Here is a 19,592-nt window from a genome sequence, read left to right on the forward strand (position 1 = left end):
TCTCTATGACCCTCCCTGGAACTCACAGCACCCGTACAGTTGAATGGGACTAATGCTTCAAGTCAAACTAACCGTCAAATACTTAATATTTTTGTCGTTTCTGGTGTACCTTAAGAAAGTGCAGAAATGTGTATTGGACCAGCAGCTAAATGAGCGATGACTCTTAGCCGTGTCAGGGCCTCTGGTCTATTTCCCGAACAGGCTTGGATCTTCGTCACACTTCAGAGCCCGGCACTCATAGAGTAGCTGCTAAAGTATCACGTCAGCTTTCTGACTGAAGACAAGGTTTTTAATTCTGTTCCTTTTCACCTGACTGCACTCTTCAGTTGTGCTTCTTTCTGCCGCCCCCCACTTTTTTTTTGGTTCTTGGGTCACATCATGTTCCTTTCGACTCTGCTTATCAAGTGGAAATGGAATTAGACAGTCATATCGTGTTACAAAGGCATACAGAATTACTGACAGAATTTAAACGCTCAAGTGAAAGATGCCTACATGTATCAAACTGTGTTGGGTTTTTCAAGTCCTAAAAGGCCGGGGCAGGATTTACTCTATTATAAATGTCATGGAAGGGACGTTCCTACTTCTCTCACTGTTTTCTGCCACCGATTTGTTTCAAGACAATCTCAAGATCCCTTTTTATTTATTGAAACACAATTTGGTTGAACTTGTAGCCTGAAACTCCTTCTGCTTTCTTGCAGGGTCGTCATGTCAAGACCGGTCAGCTGGCAGCCATTAAAGTCATGGAGGTTACGGAGGTAAACAAACTCTGTGGTCCATCACACACATGTTCATGCACATACATGTTTCAGTTTGTTCTTTACTGTTCCTCATTGTTGTTCAGTATTACTGTGATCATTTGTTGTTTTTGCACATTTTTATTTTTTTTTTTTTTTTATTTTTTTATTTATTTATTTGTTCCTTTCATGAAAATTGATGTTCAAATATTTACATGTTTCTCTTATATATTGAACATTTTCATGATTGGAAGGGAGCAGAATTGAAGAACACAATTCTTATAATTATCTGCTCCCTTTTAAACATTACATTTACATTTCTCACACCATCACCTGTGCTTAGAGTTCACAATGTACAGTTCCACTACACAGTAAATACATTCCATTCATTTAATACATACATTCCAAAAATTGCATTCAACAGTCAAGTTTGTACAAACTAATTTGTTTAGCTTTATACATGCGTTTAAATTTAATAATGTTTTGACAACTTTTTCACTGATTCTCCTGGGAATTCCACATTTTTACCCCTGCTATAGACAAACACTTTTGCTTTAATGTTGTTCGAGCAATCTGTTGTTTGAAATCAAATTTTCTCCTATGATTTTCTTCTCCTGTGGCAAAAATAAAAAGTTTTTGTAGGTCTTCTGGTAAATCTCTGTTTCTGGCTTTAAACATAACTAATAAGGTCTGCAATTCAATTAAATTTTTAAGTTTTAATAAGCCTGACTTAATAAAAAGTTCATTTGTGTGATCTCTAAAATTATTGTCTTTAAGGAAGATACACATAGTTGTGTATGTTGTCTTCTCTTGTCTCCTCTCTCTTTTTTTGTGAATGAACAGTTCACCCCACCCACTCAAAGCGTGTGCAACAACAAAAGCATGAAAGGCTGGAAAGGAGAACGCACTTTGTGGGTTTCTCAGAAAACCATCTGACGTTAGTTAGACTATGAGGTTGAAAGGGAATTTTTTAAGGCAGGGCTCGACATAGCCATTTGTCCGCTGGCCCGGTCCTGTTTTTCGAGCAGTGCGGACCACAAGACTTTACTTTTCACTTGTCCGCTCGGGCCACTACAATATCTAACGGTTTATATATTCTTCACCTTTTTCAATAAAGTAAATTTTGCGAAAACGTGTAGATTTACCTCGTCTTCATAATTTAGTTTTTCTGCTAGTCCTGTGTTCAGACTTTAAGGGTTTCTATGGGAAACCTTTGATCACTTCTCCTTCTCTCCCGCCTGCGCGCGCGCGGCTTTCACTGCCGAGCACCACGCGGCACGCGCTCACTACTTTTTTTTTTCAAACTTTATTGAATGTAACAATTCAATACAAAACAATGTTAAACAGCAACAACGAAGGCACAAGCCAGTGGGTTATATTACATTTGATTATAAATCCGACACCGTCACTGAAGAGAGACTGAAGCATGTCAGAGATGTGGAAGACATGGCAGGAATAGATAGGAATATGTTAGATGGAGTAGTGGGTATAATTAGTAGTATGGACAGCAAGATATTTAATGAATGCATTGAAGATGAAACTGTATCCACTAAGCTTTAAGATGAATGTCAAAGAATCAAAGGCAACTCCAAATACCTGAATCTCAGACTCAAATGCAGTAGAATGTTAAACCACTTAATTTAGTTTTTCTTTACAACACTGTAAGCAGTAAGTATTTCTAGTTAGCTGAATGATCTCAGTTAGACCTGCACAATATGAGGAAAACTCGCGATATGCGATATCAGAGATTAAAATTGCGATAACGATATAATTTGCGGTATATAAACAAACAGCAAAATAACCAAATAACCATTCCCAGTTTAAAAATTATACTCCAAATGACCCACGTTGACATAGGTTACAAACATCTAACATAACAGGGCTCCATCTGATTGGTCAACAATGTGAAGGCGTCCATCCGATTGGTCAAATGCATTAAGGGATTTATTTGATTCGTTAAATGGTTCAAGCTGCCATTAGATTGTTTTAACACATTTAAGGTTTATGATTTATTGCGATATTTGCCGTTAGAAGCACCATGAAAACTTCTGAACTAGTGTTACCTACTACACTGCAGTGCTCTCTTCAAAACACCTGAAACAGACTAGAGCAGATTTAAGTTTGATATGGTCTATTTTCAGTCATTGAAAAGTGTAGAAATAAGTGATGTCACCAGAATGCACCAAATTGCACCATATTAAAAGTTTCCGTGGGGGCATGCCCCCGGACCCCCCTAAAGTTGCAAGCACCTGCGGAGCGGCGGGTCCCGCTATGCGCGGTGTCGGGCCAGTAACTTTCAGGCAGGGCCAGTAAGTTTCAAAAACTACTGGCCCTGTGGGCCAGTGCAAATTTCTGGGCTATGTCAACCCCTGTAAGGCATCATGATTAACAATTTAGTCAAAGATTAAGTGTGCTTCAGTTTAGAATTGACAGAGTTGACTGTCTTTAAATGGATGTTTTTTCCCTTAGTTTCATAAAAGAAATAACTTTAGTTTGTTAAAGTGGTGCAAAAAGGACAGATAAACATAATCACACACATTTACTGAATAGTGATGCATTTACTGACCAAGAAGCATTTTTTTGCCACAGTTCTTTGCTTTTGTGGCTTCTCCTGTTTAAAAAAGCCTGAAGTTTTTTACAAGTCAGTGAGTGACTTTGTGTTTACACCTGTTATGCGTATGTTTAAATATTCTTAAAAGTCTCGGAAACCAGACTTCCACAGCCTCACAGGAACTTCAGAGCCTGGCTTTCAGCTGCTCCTCTTTTTAAAGTTGATTGCTGATTGTCTGCAACGCCTTTAATGCTGATGTGTTTTTGGATTGGGTTGCTTTTTCCATCAGAACTCTAGTTTGTCAACCAGGCTTCTATAGTCCACCAACCTGCTATAAAAGCAACGTTTCTGGTTTAAATGCCAATGAAGAAACTGACTATGACGGCGTTGTGGTCTTGAGGTCTGGACAGTGGTCTTTTAATTATGATGTTGCAATTTTAAGCCAAAAAGAAAAGAAAAAACTATGTTAGGACATAGTTTCTGCAGAGCGGCAGTAGTTCATTAGAAAGTGGCCTCTGATTTGAGAGTGTGAGTGTTGGCAAAGGGCATCCCCATCCCCCCTTCCCTTCCACATTGCAGAGAACTCTCTGTTTACACACTCTGCCACTAGCTTACAGCCCCTCACACCCCCAACCTATCCACCGATGTGACAAAAATGGCGAGCAAAATTGGAGCTATCCAGCAATACAGTTTTGAGCTCAGATGAGGAAAACAAAGACGCACATGAATCTTGTCATCTCCAAGTGGGCGTCTCATGAGCTTTTGACCCGCCCAGCGTATTTTCATGTCACAAAAACAATCTTTTTCAAACTGCATTTTTTTCTTTTGCTCCTGATTCACATCGATCTGAATAAAGAAATATTCAGAAATGCAACGTTGAGCTTAATTTTCTTAATACTTGTCATGCATATGAGAAAAATGCCACAGGAACATGTTAAAAAAAAGAAAAACACAATTTTTACCAGAATGGGTCTTTAAGAACATGAACTGAACCCACTGACTGATGAGCAGAACATCTAAAACCACTCTTAAATCCAGATAAAGATTGTGCTGGGACTACTAGTTGATGCCAGTACGCATATTTCAATGAAAAACAAAAATAGAGAATTATTAAGAGGATCCTCCATCATTTTCTGATAGCTTTATATGCAGTTTATATCTACCTTGTCTGTCACGTTTAGTATTATTGAGTCGATCCCCTTCAGGCTCTAGATATGTTGGATCACTTAAGCTAAATCAGCTAGACTAATTATACCGTTCAAACTTTTATCTGTGAAAGTCTCCCTGAAGGTACGTTTTAAGTTCCAGGCTTTGTGCTGAGCTCAGATTCCTGTCACTGTAACACAGTACATCATTCATGCTAGGGTTGTGCCGATGGACGATATCATCGTCCATCGTGATGGGTGACTGACATCCCGATGGAGAGACCACCATCGTGATGCCACGCCCCCGCCACGTTGCGCGTCGACACTATAAGCCGCGGTTACATGTACAAAATATCTTGATGGGATCAATGGTCGGATTAGAATCCAACCGTGTACATGGGCCCAGAAAAATGTTTTCAGAATATAAAAACGTTCACTAAGGTCACACTTTCCGTCGGAATAAATCATTCGCACATGCGCAGTAGGGTTTGAAAACCGGAAGAATATAAATTCCGCCGAGCGGCTTTATTTTTTTCAAACTTTATTGAATGTAACAATTCAATACAAAACAATGTTAAACAGCGCCGAGCGGCTATATACATTGACATGTCAGCTCGGTAAAATACGAGATGATCTTCTAAATGTGCTTTTAATAATGTTACGGTTATTATGAAACACCTGTTCGCTCATCATTTGAATTTTAATCCGTGTGGTCAGTGCTTTTTCTGAACGAAGCCAGGATTAGTATGCTAACACGGGCTAACAACATTAGCTTTGGGTGGTGCTGCTTGCTGGCTGCAAGTAAACATGTAAGAATAACATCAGCCTTTATTTAGTCGGGACACGACTGGAAACACAAATCCGCGTGATTGTTTGAATGTTTTCTAAGGACTGAGCGACATTTCTGCTTTGAAGCTCAAACCGCTGTGTGTGCTGACGATCCGAGCTGTGCTCAGACACACACTTTTAGACCCGGTTCTGAGTTCGGTTGCTTGTACCCCTAGAGCTGCGGGACGGATCGCAGTCTTAAATCTCCCACACATAGCGCTCATGTAGCAAAGCACCCCCCCCCCCCCCCCTTCCCCTCAAACACAAAGCTGTAAGTCCGCACTCCGCCGGTCCACTTCACTAGTGAAGTGCGGGAGCGGACTACTTCTTTTCTATTTTGTTTGTTACTTTTTTTGTTAAAGTCACTTCCCTCAGTTTATACTGGATCATCGTGGATTAGTCATTAGTTGGGAAATAAAATGAAAAAAGCAAAAAAACGAATAGCAGTTATATAAGAACGAAAAATGTAAAAAAAAATCCCCCCCCCCCCCGACGATGTCATCGTCCATCCCGATGGTTGACAGCAAACATCGTCAACGGCCAATTTAAGGGACATCGCCCAACCCTAATTCATGCTTACACGTAAAATAACACATTCCAATTTCTTTTGCTTAAGCCGATCATTAACCTCCAGGCCAGCTTGATGTTTTCTTTTGACCTGACTTGGTATCACTCAGACAATCTGTTGGGCAGGAAATGCTGGCCTGTTATCTGCCTGCTCACTCCAGGTCACACAAACGCACACAGACTGACACACAAATGCCAACAGAAGGCTTTGTCTTTCAGATGGAGGGGAAAGTTCACACTCTGCCTTGTCATTTTCTGCTGCCCTGCCCTGTTGAGATTTAAAGTCAGGCAGCAGCTGGAGGAAGCTCCTCGTTGTTCCTTTTTTTTTTGTGATGACTAACCTTAGCCAGCTCCTTCAGTGTCAACAGTCTGCATCCACTTCTCTTCTTCCCCTGGATGAAAAAAGCCAAGAACTTATGTGAGAAGTCATCGTGTGACGTCATTTCCAAGACTCTCGGTTAGGTTTTTATGAGTGGAGACATGAGGACAGTCGAGTTAAGGTCATTTTAAAGACATGCTGTGGCTTCTGTTTGTCTGTGTTTAATGAGACCTTGGAATGAAAACAACATCAACTGAAAGACCTTAAAACATTTCACAGGAATTTTGAAGAAGCACAAAGTTTTCAACAAGACTGGAAAAACATGACAACAATCATAAACACCATTATGAAGAGGAACAGCAATAAACACAGATGGATTTTGGAAGCTTCAAACTTTAACTTCATACAAATGTCAACTAAAATGAATGTTCTTGTAAAAACTGCATGTTATCCCACCATCATTTTAATGGCTAAATAAAATCCTGAACATGATGTAACTTGTTTCAACATCTACAGAGACGAAGACTTTTCTGAATTGCAACAGTGACCCTAACATGTCTTGTAGAATGGAGAAAGGCTGTCAGTCATGTCATGGTCACCTTGGTGACCTGACATAAGGGGTTCGGCCTGTTTTATTCACAACCCCACATACCTAAGGTTTATTCCTAAAATAATTGACGCTATGTTGATCTGATCTTATCCTAATCCATTTTAAGAGTACGTTGTTGCTTGTTACCGTTTTGCTGTAAATTCTGAACATGTTGAGGTTTTAGTTTTGGTTTTAGACTATCATTCTGTTGGTGCTGTCATCCGTCAACCACCTCACATTCCTGTTAAAAGTGACTCTGTTTGTCTGCTTCTACATTTAGGAAGAAGAGGAAGAAATCAAGCTGGAGATCAATATGTTAAAAAGTTATTCCCACCATAGAAACATTGCTACTTATTACGGAGCCTTCGTTAAAAAGAGTCCTGCAGGACAGGATCACCAACTCTGGGTTTGTCCACATGTTTGTTTGTGTATGTTCATTGCTGATAAGTATGTAAGTATGTATAAAATGCTTATATATTCCAGTTTAACTGCAAAGTGTTTTTTGATGTTTGTTGAGTGCAGTTTAAGGCTTTTACGCACATTTACAATTGACCAGGATCTGTGTGTTGACATTTGCGCCTTCAGTTAGTAATGGAGTACTGTGGAGCTGGATCTGTGACTGATCTGGTGAAGAAGACTAAGGGGAACTGTTTTAAGGAGGACTGGATAGCGTACATCTGCAGAGAGGTGCTCAGGGTAAGGCACACAAACATTAACACGCTGCCACTGCAACGCACTTTTAGTCATATGATGCCTAGAAATCAACGTTCCCAGTTTTACCCAAAGACATTTAAGTGTCTAAGTGTGATTTATGCTCTTAAAACAAGACGTAGGTGGATAAGCATGTGTATAAATTTGATTCATGTCAAACTGCAATGTTTAGAATTGCCACTCGTGTTTGTTAAGTCTTTTCTTGCTCGATGCAAACTCTGTGTGGATCCATGACACAATGATAGGTTTTCTCTGGATTTAGAGTAAGGAGAGACATTAGGAATGTGAGTAAAGATTTATTTGTGTAATATAACAATGTGAATGAATTAAGTCCGTAATCTTTGATGGTTAAACTCTGGGTTGATGACGTCTTGCTGGTTTGGGATGAACTGGAACCATAGACTGTAGCAATGCCACAGCCTAGATCAGGGCTGCTCATTCCTGGTCCTGGAGATCTACCACCCTGCCTGTTTTCCAGTTCTCACTGCACTGCTTGCTGCTGATTACCTGGACCAGGTGTGTTCATTCAATCAGAATGTGAAGACATCAGATTAAGCTAATGAGCAGCAAGCAGGTCTTGAAGATCTGGAAAATAGTCAGGAATGAGCAGCCCTGGCCTAGACACTGAGTTAGAGGTTAGACCAGTCCAAACCATCGCTCCTGTCTAGAATGTAGAGACAACTGTTCCAAAATTTGGAATATGATTGTCATTGACTATGAAGTCAATTGGTTCACAGCTATTGTTTCACTGTGAAAACCTAACTGGTAATGGTTTGTTGGGTGACAACCCAGCAAACTTGTGAGGTAGATCTTGGAATTTGGCAATCAAAGCAAAAAAATACCAAAGACGACAAACAAAAGAGATATAAATTTAAACAGAGATATATAAAACTTAAGATGATTAGTCATAATTTGATTGAAAAATAAAAGTTAAAAGTAAAAGAGATCTTCTTAACTGAAATTGCACTAAAGCTTCACTGTGGGGAGCCAGTTTAGCTCGTGCTGGTTTGCGGCGCCTTCCGTCCGTGAAACCCGGGTTCGACTCCGGGCTGCTCCCTGTTCCCTTCTCTACCTCTGCCGGTTCCAAGCCCGGTTTGAGAAGGTTGCGTCAGGAAGGGCATCCGGTGTAAAACATTGCCAAATTTACCATGCGACTCGTTCGCTGTGGCGACCCCTGATGGGAGAAGCCGAAAGTGGAAGAGAACACTAAAGCTTCACTGCAATTTCCTATTAATACAAGATGACATTCTTCAGATAAAGTATTACAGTTTTAAATAATACCTCATCACAGAAGTTTCAGAAAGTGTTCTTACCTCAGCGATAGCATTCACTTCTGTTTCTGATGAAACACAAACACTGTCGATCACGTGTTCCTGCTCAGATGTTTCACTGGTGTCGATCCAAACTGTGGATCTAATAAGCTGCTGCCGATGGAGAGGTTTTACAAACATCAAAGCTAAGCTGACACTTCACCATGTTTAGGAATGTATCTGCGCTCATGTTGTCCCAGTGTGACACTACTGGAGCATTTGTTTTTTTCATTGATATGTTTTAAAGGGCATGCCTTAAGGATGTTATGATTATCATTGTGGGAGATCACAGGGTCCTGAGAAAGACTACAGGCCTGTTTGCTTTCTGTGTTGGCCTTTGGAGCCTCTGGTTCACCAAACAAACCAAGCAGTTTATCAACTGCTTTTATCAACAGAGGCTACGATCACACTGCAGGTTGAAACGACCCAATTCTGATTTTTTTTAAATGCGACCCAGGCCACTTGGGTATGTGGTCCTGAATACGATCTTTTGAAATGCGACCTCCGTCTGAACGGCCAGGCCACATGTTTCTGACCCGTACGTCATTGATACGCTACAAACGTCATAATTTTGCGTTGAAGTAGGCGGGAACGAGAACATAAACATCAACCATGGCGGACCAGTCAGTGGAAGGGAAGCAGGGTCACGGATTTGATTAATATTTGGGGTGACAGCTCTATTCAGGCCAAACTCGAGGGCTCTTATCGCAACCGGGCGTTTTTTGAAAATATTTCCAGCGAAATGGCAGAGCGTGGTGTTGAACCTTTACCGCGATGACTTTTTTTCCCTTTCCAACTGTGGTCAGAAGAAGCGCAGGGGAGACCTTCTCCAGGGAAAATAAATGTAATAATGCAAAAAGAGCCCCGCTGTTGACAACACTGTTGTTGACATCCATTGTTAACGTTAGCTACTTCCGCAAACAACAAGTGACGTCTTTCCCCGTTGAGTACTCTACTGCGCATGCGGGTCACTTCTGGGTCATTTCACATTCACACAGGAGATCACAAAAGTTCGCATTTAATTGGAAATGTTAACGGCCTTGCAAAAAAATCTCAAAAGATCGGAATTGAGCATTAAGCCTAGCAGTGTGAACGTAGAGATGCTGTTATCACAGATAAAATTAGACTTTTTCTTTTTTTAGTAGTCATAAAGGCTAAGAGACAAAGAGGGCTCTAGACTGTCTCCAGAATGTTCCGTGCTGCTGTCAGCCATGCTTTCTTCTCATTGTTTCAACATCACAACACACTCAGAGACACACACAGACACCAAGGTGAGGTCATTGTCAGAAATAAAACTCACTTCCTCTGTTTGTTTAACCGCGTTTGAAGAAGTGAGAGTGGGGCCACAAAAACGTGCACATTCTGAAAGTTTGTGTCTGATTGGTGGATTCGAAGCTTTGCTCTGGAATGTTTATTGTTGTTCTTTAGAGGAAGAAATGGGATGAAGATTTATGTTCCACGACACTACATAGCCATGATACAACTGCCCTCAGTTCATATAGCTGAACATGTTAGCAGGAATTGGATCATCTGACTCAATGGAGTGCTTTTTTTTTGTGTGTGTGTGTACATATTTGTCTTCCAGGGTCTTTCCCATCTCCACTCCCATCATGTGATCCACAGAGACATTAAGGGACAAAACGTTCTGCTCACAGAAAATGCCGAAGTCAAACTGGGTGAGAATCGCTCTTTTACGTGCTAGCGTAAACATGTTGGGCTCGGAAGCAAAACATGTGTTTGTTTTCACACATGAAGCCATTTCGTGTCTTTTTGTTCCAGTTGACTTTGGGGTTTCGGCTCAGCTGGATAAAACTATTGGCCGACGGAACACTTTCATTGGCACTCCTTATTGGATGGCGCCAGAGGTCATCGCCTGTGACGAGAACCCTGAAGCCACTTATGACTACAGGGTATTGTAAAGCACAGATACAACAATTATTAATGACTCTTTCTTTTAAAGTGGTTACGTGGTGTCCAAATACAGACAAAATCTTAGTATTTTAATGGAAAGATTTCACCAATTTGGATTTTTCCATGACCGCTGACATTTTTTGAATAAAAGGCAGCAACCAGGGACCAGCGTGGCATAACTACAACTTTAATTTGATTAAACGTTTGACCATTTTTGTTTTTTTTATTCATTTGATGACATACAAATATTGTAATGCTATTACTTTAAAACATGTCTCAGCTTGTTAACATGGGTTGTCATCCACCAACACATGGAAGTTTGATTAACCTTTTAACTTTTAATTTTTTCAACAACTGTAACTTTTCAACCGTTTCACTATTATAATTCCAGTGGATTCTGAGGGGCAGGTTTGCTCTGATATGCAACACTTTACATTGGTGGAGTGCTATGCAATCAGCTGGTTCTGTCGCATAAATGTAGATTTGTGTCATTATGAAACGTTAGTAATGTGCGTACCGGCCACATTTCCGGTGTAAAAAAGTTTTTAAAAAAAGCTTCTCGTCTCTCCTTTTTCAAATGTTTTCCATGGCAACATGGAAGCTGAAACCTTTTTTTTTAAGAGTTTTTAAATCAATTTTCAGCCTCAATTATTAACTGTTGTAACTGTATGTCTCAAACGCGTCTTAAACTAGAGCTGTGACGGTGTGGGATTTTTGATCATAGCGGTGAAGCAGCAAGAGTCGCGGTGTCGGGACTCTTGCGATGAGTCATCACCGCAGTGGTCATCTCATCACCGCGGTGATGCGGTTATCGTCACACCCCATCTCAAACTGTTCAGTTTTGTTTGTGTCATACAGATGTTGCCGCTTTTCAAAGCAATGTTTGAGGAGGGCTTGTGGATGTTTTATTACAAAAAATGCTTAGTTTAAAATGCTTAACAATGCTATTCGTAATTTCAGAGTGACCTTTGGTCTTTGGGCATCACCGCCTTGGAGATGGCTGAAGGAGCTCCTCGTAAGTCAAAATTTGAGCACAACTGATTCATGTTTGACAAGCAAAAATCTTGAACTTTGGATTTTTCTTTGCATTTTAAGGAATTTGACCTTGTTTGTATCTGTTAAAGTGGTTTAGAGAAGTCCTGTTTTTCCTTCTTCATATTCACTTTGTATCTGACTGCTGACCTGTAACTGATCGCTTTCACAACCATTTTTCTACAGAAAGTATTATATTTTGGCCCAAACATCAAACACAGATGAAGCAAAAATTGATTTTATTTTATAAATTTCAGGGGGAAAGCAATATTAGTCAAGTTCTTATTTATTCGCACTCCTTTTAAACAGGGTTTGATTTCAATCAAACCAAACCAAGTTCTATTTTTTTTTTCTGTTCTTCTTCTTTTTTATCCTCAGTTTTTTTTTCTGCATTTAGGGTTTTTATTTATAAACTTTTATTTTCCAGAACTGTGACTTGATCATATAAACAGGATAATAACAGTTAGTGAAGGCTTATCGCCCGCCTAGTTTTTGCAGTTGAAACGAACAAAACAAAGGAGCTGCAGCGGGAACCTCAGACATCTTTCTGAGGAAAGAAAATAAATAAGTAACTAGATGAAGACTAATGCATGCTGGAGTGCTTGTTGCATTTACTGTGTTTCCTCCAGATTATCTTCCTCTTCACTGCTAACCATCTGTTGTTGTGTCCCCCTCCTCACAGCTCTCTGCGACATGCATCCGATGAGAGCGCTGTTCCTGATTCCTCGAAACCCTCCACCTAAACTTAAATCAAAGAAATGGCAAGTCTGTGAACAATCACACACATTTAACTCACAAATGGAAAGACATGTTGTGTAGGTTTTCTGAAAAGAGGAGGGATCTTTATCTTTTCACATCTGAGCTCTGAAGGTCCAAGTCAGAGTCTGAACAAGATACAAAAAAAAGACAGACTTGAAAATCATTTGTAACATTTTTTTTCTGTTTGTTCTTTAATTCCTAAATTTCAAGCACTTTAAATTAACGACAGGGTTGACCCTCGCTGCTTTCTGTCATTCAATTTTGGTTTAATCTGAAATCCGTTTTCTCAGAAGAGCTTTTAATAGTTCCTGTGGTCCACAGTTAGAGCTTTGCCTGCTTTTACCTCCAGGCCTCCCTAAGGCTTCAAATAAAAAAAGAGCAACATATTTCTTCTTTTGCATACTTGATGTTAGAGGAGGGACTCTGTAGCTCTGTAACCATTGGCTTTAGGGGCTTCACTATCAGCTCCACATTTAAAGCAAGATATTTATTTATACGGCGGCACAATCAAGCCGTGGGCTGAAGGTGAGTTACAGTCAGCTTGAGTTTATTTCTTCATATTCAAAACTGAAAGATTAGGTTATATGAAACTGTTTTGATAATTTCATTTAAAAATTTTATTTCTTCTTCTTGTATTTATTAAAGAACATTTTAATTTAGGAGAAAATAGATTCCAAGTCTTCTGAATGTCAAAATAAACATTTTAATAAAAGAAATTCGACCTGATTAATGACCAACCTGTGTTTCTGTTTAGTTTTTAGTTAAACCTGTTAAAATGCTTCTCACTTAAGATAGTTTTTATTTGTTACCTGAAAATTAAATGCTGCCTGTTCTTTGTAATTCTTCAGTTTCATGTGTATTCTGATTGTTATTAAACTTAATTGATTAAAGTGTTAAAAACAAAAGAAGAACCCAAAGATATCACTGACTTGTCTGCATTGGTGATGAAAGCTTCCGATATTTAAATTCAAATGGAAAAACCAGTAGTATTTCATTCGTCTCGGTTTTCACAGAATCTTTTTGCCTTCCATCACAGGTCGAAGCGTTTCCTGTCATTTGTCGACAGCTGCCTGGTGAAAAACCATCTGCACAGACCCGCCACGGACGCCCTGCTGAGACACGCCTTCATCAGAGACCTGCCGAATGAGAGGCACGTCCGCATCATGCTCAAAGATCACCTGGACAGAACCAGGAAGAAGCGAGACAAAGGTAAGGACGGCAGTGGTGCAAACACTGAGGATCGCTTTAAGAAGACTTTGAAACACTCCATGATGCATATCTGCTCATTTCTAAGACCGAAAAACTCTTTTTGGACAAAGAACTTTTGTTTTGGGTGGATTTTTTTTACATTTTTTAAAAACAAAAAATGAATTGTTTTGTTGGTCCATTCCTCTCGTGTGTGGGAGCTGGTCTCAATGTGTGCAGTTAGCTTTATAACTGCACCCTTTCTTTTTCAGACCTTAGCTTTAAGAATTTATTTTCTAAGGGGACCTCTTGAAATTTTAGTCAAAGACACCTGGTGAAGGTCCTTTCATGCATCCTAGGAAGTCCACATTCAGCTCATCTTATCTGAAGAGGAGACAATGACAGCTGCAAAGAGACAACAAGAGGAAGCTGAGAGGGAGAGGCCGGGAGTGCACAGAAATGACCATCTGGTTCTCATCTCTTCTCAGCTAATAAAAACACTAATGACTGGTAGATTTAATGCATGCCTTAAGCGCCCGTGCATATGCATGCAGGGTGTTTAACACACAGTTTGTGTACATTAATACTTCGAGGGAGGAAAAAGCTAGGGTCTGAATGTAGGATGTAAAAGCTTTGTCATTTTTTTTGCATGTTCCAATTCCCAAAGGCAAAGTCTGCAAAACAAAAGTCTATAGTTGTAGGATGTATCCCTAAAGGAGGAAGAGGGAAACTTTATTTATTGTAGTTTTGACTCACAGCTAAAGTGTCCATGAAGTTTCCTCTTTCTTTGGGAAGCTCAATTCTTTTTAATTAATATTTAGCCGCAGGAAAAAAAAACTCACATGTTTTCACCTTTCATCTTACTACTGGCAGCATATGAAGTGTCAGATTAAAGTTCGTCTGAGCTTCTTTTTGTACCATATGTCCGCCAAATGTTGCCACGCTACACTGGCTGACCTCATCTTCTTCCTTCTTAGAGCAGAGATTTGAAAGGCTGGTGGCTGCAGTCAAAGCTGCAACACAAAAGACTTCTGTGCATTTAAACTGCAGAAGACATGGCTGTCTGGACAGGAGAGAAGAAGACTTTCACACATCCTTTGTTTGTAATGTGGCCGTTTGTGTAAGGGAGGGGCAGCTTTAGCTTTAGGATGTTTAGAGATGGTGGAGTGTCATTCTACAAAAAAGAAAAAACTTGTAATATCTTGATTTCCACACAAAAAAAAAAAAAAACGTATGCCATCCACGCTTTCATTAATCAACTTCTGTGGAGCTAAATAAAATCTGAAACAATTTTATTCACAATCAATTTCTTTTGTGTTTGCTTTCCCAGAGGGTCTAGAGTACGAGTACAGCGGCAGTGAGGATGACGATGATGAGGTCACAGAGGAGGAAGGTGAACCAAGGTGATTATAAATTTATGTTTCCATACCAGCAAAGCATATCCATGCACTGAGAGCATGCTAACACAAGTCAGGATAGATCTAGGTTATGAAATCCAAGTTTTGTATTTAGTTTTTTTATTTGTATTGGAATCGAACAAAGCAATGTTTGCTTTTTATTCCTAAAAAGCCTTTAACGGAAGCATATTTTTCCTGCTTTTAGCTGCAAAAGTGGCAGTAAGTTGTCATCGTTGGGTGTAGCCTGTGTGACTCAGAGTTTACTTTAGGTTTTTCAGAAGTACACTTTTGCAAATGTTTCGTTCTCACAAGCTCTTTTTATAGTACCCGTTTCCTTTCTGTCTTCTTGAACCAGCTACTTCTAATCTCTGGTCTATAGCAGCCATCATTTCCCAAATATCTGCTGCAAACAGAATATTTTTTTCTTTTGCTTTTAGGTGTTTGTGGTTTTAAAATTAATTTAATTTTGTTTTTTTGCTAAATGTATTTAAGAAACCATGGTCTGAAGGTTGAAATCTGACCTTGACCTTGTTTATGAGGATGAATTTGCATCATTTCCCCCACCTAAATACAAATTAACTTAGTTTCAGTTTAGTATGCTATTTTCAAAAGAACCTATAAATCTATGACAGCAATAAGCAATGAAGGTCTTAAGGTCTTAAAAACATCCAGCAATAATTCCTGCATTCAACCAGTTATATTTGGATTTTGTCCGGAACCGGTATTTTTAAAACCGTTACGGTTCCTAAACAATACTCAAACCGGTGCTCTAAAAATTCAAATGTTTTTCCCCAAAACCATTCAACCCCTTGTCACCTGACCTCGGGCATGGATTGGGGCGGTTTGCAGCAGAGTGTGAAGCGGCTGGGATGAGGGTCAGAACCGCCAAGTCTGAGGCCGTGGTTCTTGACCAAAGAAAGGTAGTTTGTCCTCTCTGGGTGGGTGGAGTGCTCCTGACCCAGGTGGAGGAGTTTAGGGGGGTATTCAGACTAGACACATTTGGTTCACTTAAAGTTTGTATCCCCAGTTAATCCAGAACAACAAATTTCCTGTCTGAATACACCCAAGCGGACCCTGGTCCAGGGCCGGCAACCGCTCTCGAACACATCTTTTGACGAGGCTTTGGTTAATTCCCAATCGCTCTGAGATTCCTCAGTCTGAATACAATCCGTTCCCGGAGCGGAACAACTGACCCAAAGTGGTCGCGTTATGTGAACAGATTAGAAAAGAACCAACCGCTGACAAACGTAAAGCCCTGTCATCAGACAGATAAAATGACCCAACTGTTTATTTTAACACCATTGGAAACGCGGTAAGCGGTAAGATAAAAGTCTAGATTTCAGGTGTTTATAATGTTTTTGTCATTTAGTCTATGCCAGGGGTCGGGAACCTTGAAGTTTGTACTGAATGAATGTATTTCATTCATTCATTCATTCATTCATTCATTCATTCATTCATTCATTCATTCATTCATTCATTCATTCATTCATTCATTCATTCATTCATTCATTCGTTCATTCATTCATTCCGGTGCTTCCTCAGTTGGGACCTCTCCCTCTGGGTCGGCTGCTGCTCCGCCACTGCAGCTCTGGATGGGGGCCTGCATCACCTCTTTGCTGTGGTGGAGCGGTCCCCGCCTGTGGTGCTGCTTTTGGTTGGTCATGCAGCGGTTCACAGAGAGGGAGGTCCCAAATAAGAGCGTTTCCAACATCTTGTTTTCGTGCTCATTTCGTGCAACATCTTATTTCTCATTGTCTTTCCTCATCAGTTAGGGGGTGGGAGATGTGAAAGAAGTGGGGGGTTGTGTAGGTACGGGGAGGGGGGCCCTTTTTTTTTACTTTTATTTATTTTGTTTTGTTTTAATGTAAAGCACTTTGTATTATACTTTTATATGAAAAGTGCTATAGACATAAAGTTTGATTGATTGATTGATTGATTGATTGATTGATTGATTGATTGATTGATTGATTGATTGATTGATATGTGGTGCCAAACATTGTCAGTACAGTAAACTGATAGTGACGCAGATTTTTTTTCTCCAAGCACCGCTACTACTGGGCGCCCCCCTGGCATCGCATCGCGGCCAAGAAGGACTGGTCTAATGGGAAAAAAAAAAGATAATTAAAGATTTGTCTGCGAGCCAGATGTGGCCATCAAAAGAGCCAGATGATCTATGCTGGTCTATGCTCTACGAAAATTTCTAAATGTGATCATTCAAGTAAAATAACAAGAAAAATTATAAATACTAACGTCAAGATGAGACCAAACTTTATGTAGATGCTTAATATTGTTGCTTTAGTGCAAACACACAAGGCGAGGCATGTGCTTTTACTCCTGACCATGAACAGATGCACAGCGTTCTCTCTTGATGTCCCTGGATGTTCATGGACAGATGGCATCCTAGACCAGAATGAGCTTAAAGTGTGCTTTTTTTGTGTGTGTGACTGCGCCTAAAGCCCCTTTGCCCCATGAGGGGCCTTCACTGCAACTCACTGACACTTCCTACCACCTCTCTCCGTCAGCTCTATAGTGAATGTTCCTGGGGAGTGGACGTTGAGACGGGAGTTTCTTCGTCTACAGACAGATGAGAGGAGTAAAGAGGGAGGTCACAGAGGAGGTCAGCAAAGACAACAGGTAGGCGGGGTTTGAGTTCTGCTGGCAATCTCTTTGGTCCTCATTTAGCCAGCTTCGGAAAGCTGTAGAGTTGTTTGGACCATTCTCTGAAGCGAGAGAGAATCCACACCAAGGGCGAAAATGTTTCCAAATCAGATGTTATTTGTTTTTTAAAACGTGAGACTATGTAAAGGCTGTCGCCCATTACAGCAGCACAGGCAGCAGCTAGCTGAGCAGGAACGATACAAGCAGCAGTTTCTGGCTGAGAGACAGAGGAGGATCCGACAGCAACAGGAGCAACGACAGAAGTTGGAGGATGTGAGTGCTTGACAAAAGGTTTCAGGTCCATTTTACCTCAAATGCTTTTAGAAGTTCTATGACAAGCTTTTTCATCTGAAGGCTGAGTTCAGCCGCTGTCACGCTTTCAGCTTTTGAAAATCTCTGATGTAACTGACGCAAACTCTACTTGTCACGATTCTCCATTGCAGCAGCAGCAGCGGCTGCAGCTGACGGATGGTGCATTTCAGTGGGCTGAGCTTCAGGAGGTCTTTGTGGGGGAGGAGCCTGATCTCCACAACAGCAGGATCCCTCTGGATGAGAAGAACAGGAGATGTGACAGAAGACAGGTAAAGAAAACATGCAGTCTGTTTGAGGCTGGGCTGTAACAAAAAACACTCTTAGTTTTTTTTAGAAAAAGGGGTTCCAATCTCCAAAACAAATCAGATGAAATACTTTTGGAGAAATCGTCACGTGAACCTCTAGAGTGAAGACATTATTTTTTTCTAAGATCAAAGTGTTTTTGATGTTCGCCACACTGTCTGCTTCTGTCTCCTTTTGACACTTAAGAGATAAAACAATAGTTTTCTTCATCACTGAATCTATTCATGTCGTTTAAAATGACTGATGAAGCTCCAATCGTACCAGAATGAGATAAAAGATGGAAAGAAACCACCTCATTATCTCTTTGACTTTCAACCATTTACAAGGTTTCTTCACTCTAACAGATTCTGGCAACAAACTAAGTAGTTTTCACAAACATAGTGCCTGTCCAGGGTTGCACGGTGGTGTAGTGGTTAGCACTCTTGCCTCACAACGAGAGGGCCCTGGTTTGAATCCCAGCTGGGACCTTTCAGTGTGGAGTTTGCATGTTCTCCTCATGCATGTGTGGGTTTTCTCTGTGCATTCCGGCTTCCTCGTACAGTCCAAAAACATGCCTTGGTGGTTAATTGGTGACTCTAAATTGTCCCTTAGGTGTGTATGTGAGTGCGCATGGTTGTTTGGCCTTGCAGGGGCCTGTCCATGGGGGACCCCACCTTCGCCCAACAATAGCTGGGAAATGCTCCAGCAACGATGAAAGATGAATGGATGTTGTCACAAATAAAAGAATTGCGTGTTTCTGAAGTGTCACATTATATGGAGCTTCCAGCCATTTCTGAGCCAGTCACTTTGAGTTAAAACACTTCAGTTTTGTGTGATAAAAAGAGTGGTAAAAAGACAAATCTATGTTCAAGGACAGTTTGTTAAAAAAAAAAGTAACATGTACAGTAGGTTACACAAATAATCAGTTACATCAATTAGTTGTTATTTTTGTTTGTTGTATTTTTTATTATTATTATTTTATTTGTTTTTTTACCAAAGTCAAAAAGTCAGTGACCTTTTCATAGTAGTAGGTTTAGGGGATGTCATCTGGACTTAGTTTTTAAAGTTAGAAGACGTTTCACCTCTTATCTAAAAGGCTTTGTCAATTCTGAATTAGTTGGTAAAAGAGCTGGTATATAAGCACTCATGGGGGAGGAGTCAGACCTGAAACTGGATGGAATTTTCAACTTAGCCTACATGGTTTCGGGTCATTAAGAGTCCTTTGTCCTCAGCTGGGGGTTGGGGAGCCAGTGACTCCCTCCCCAAACTGGTCATCTCTTTCAGCTGTTAACGACCCAGTTG

At 40.3% G+C, this 19,592-nt stretch overlaps 1 protein-coding gene across 4 annotated transcripts in view; it reads left to right on the forward strand.

Moving 5' to 3' along the window:
• LOC101156098 (mitogen-activated protein kinase kinase kinase kinase 4) overlaps window positions 1–19,592 on the forward strand; it is a 69,982-nt gene that overhangs the window by 13,961 nt on the left and 36,429 nt on the right. For 2 of the 4 annotated variants that reach the window (XM_011480466.3, XM_011480467.3), the window contains exons 3-14: window positions 699–755; window positions 7,014–7,139; window positions 7,319–7,429; window positions 10,340–10,430; window positions 10,534–10,664; window positions 11,626–11,680; window positions 12,380–12,458; window positions 13,493–13,665; window positions 14,972–15,044; window positions 17,561–17,672; window positions 17,862–17,969; window positions 18,140–18,277. In XM_011480466.3, the coding sequence (XP_011478768.1) occupies window positions 699–755; window positions 7,014–7,139; window positions 7,319–7,429; window positions 10,340–10,430; window positions 10,534–10,664; window positions 11,626–11,680; window positions 12,380–12,458; window positions 13,493–13,665; window positions 14,972–15,044; window positions 17,561–17,672; window positions 17,862–17,969; window positions 18,140–18,277 (1,254 nt within the window). The remainder of the gene's footprint in view (window positions 1–698; window positions 756–7,013; window positions 7,140–7,318; window positions 7,430–10,339; window positions 10,431–10,533; window positions 10,665–11,625; window positions 11,681–12,379; window positions 12,459–13,492; window positions 13,666–14,971; window positions 15,045–17,560; window positions 17,673–17,861; window positions 17,970–18,139; window positions 18,278–19,592) is intronic. The other 2 variants (XM_020706757.2, XM_020706756.2) reach the window with 2 other exon arrangements.

The sequence above is a fragment of the Oryzias latipes genome, chromosome 10, assembly GCF_002234675.1.
Source record: "Oryzias latipes chromosome 10, ASM223467v1".
NCBI lineage: Eukaryota > Metazoa > Chordata > Actinopteri > Beloniformes > Adrianichthyidae > Oryzias > Oryzias latipes.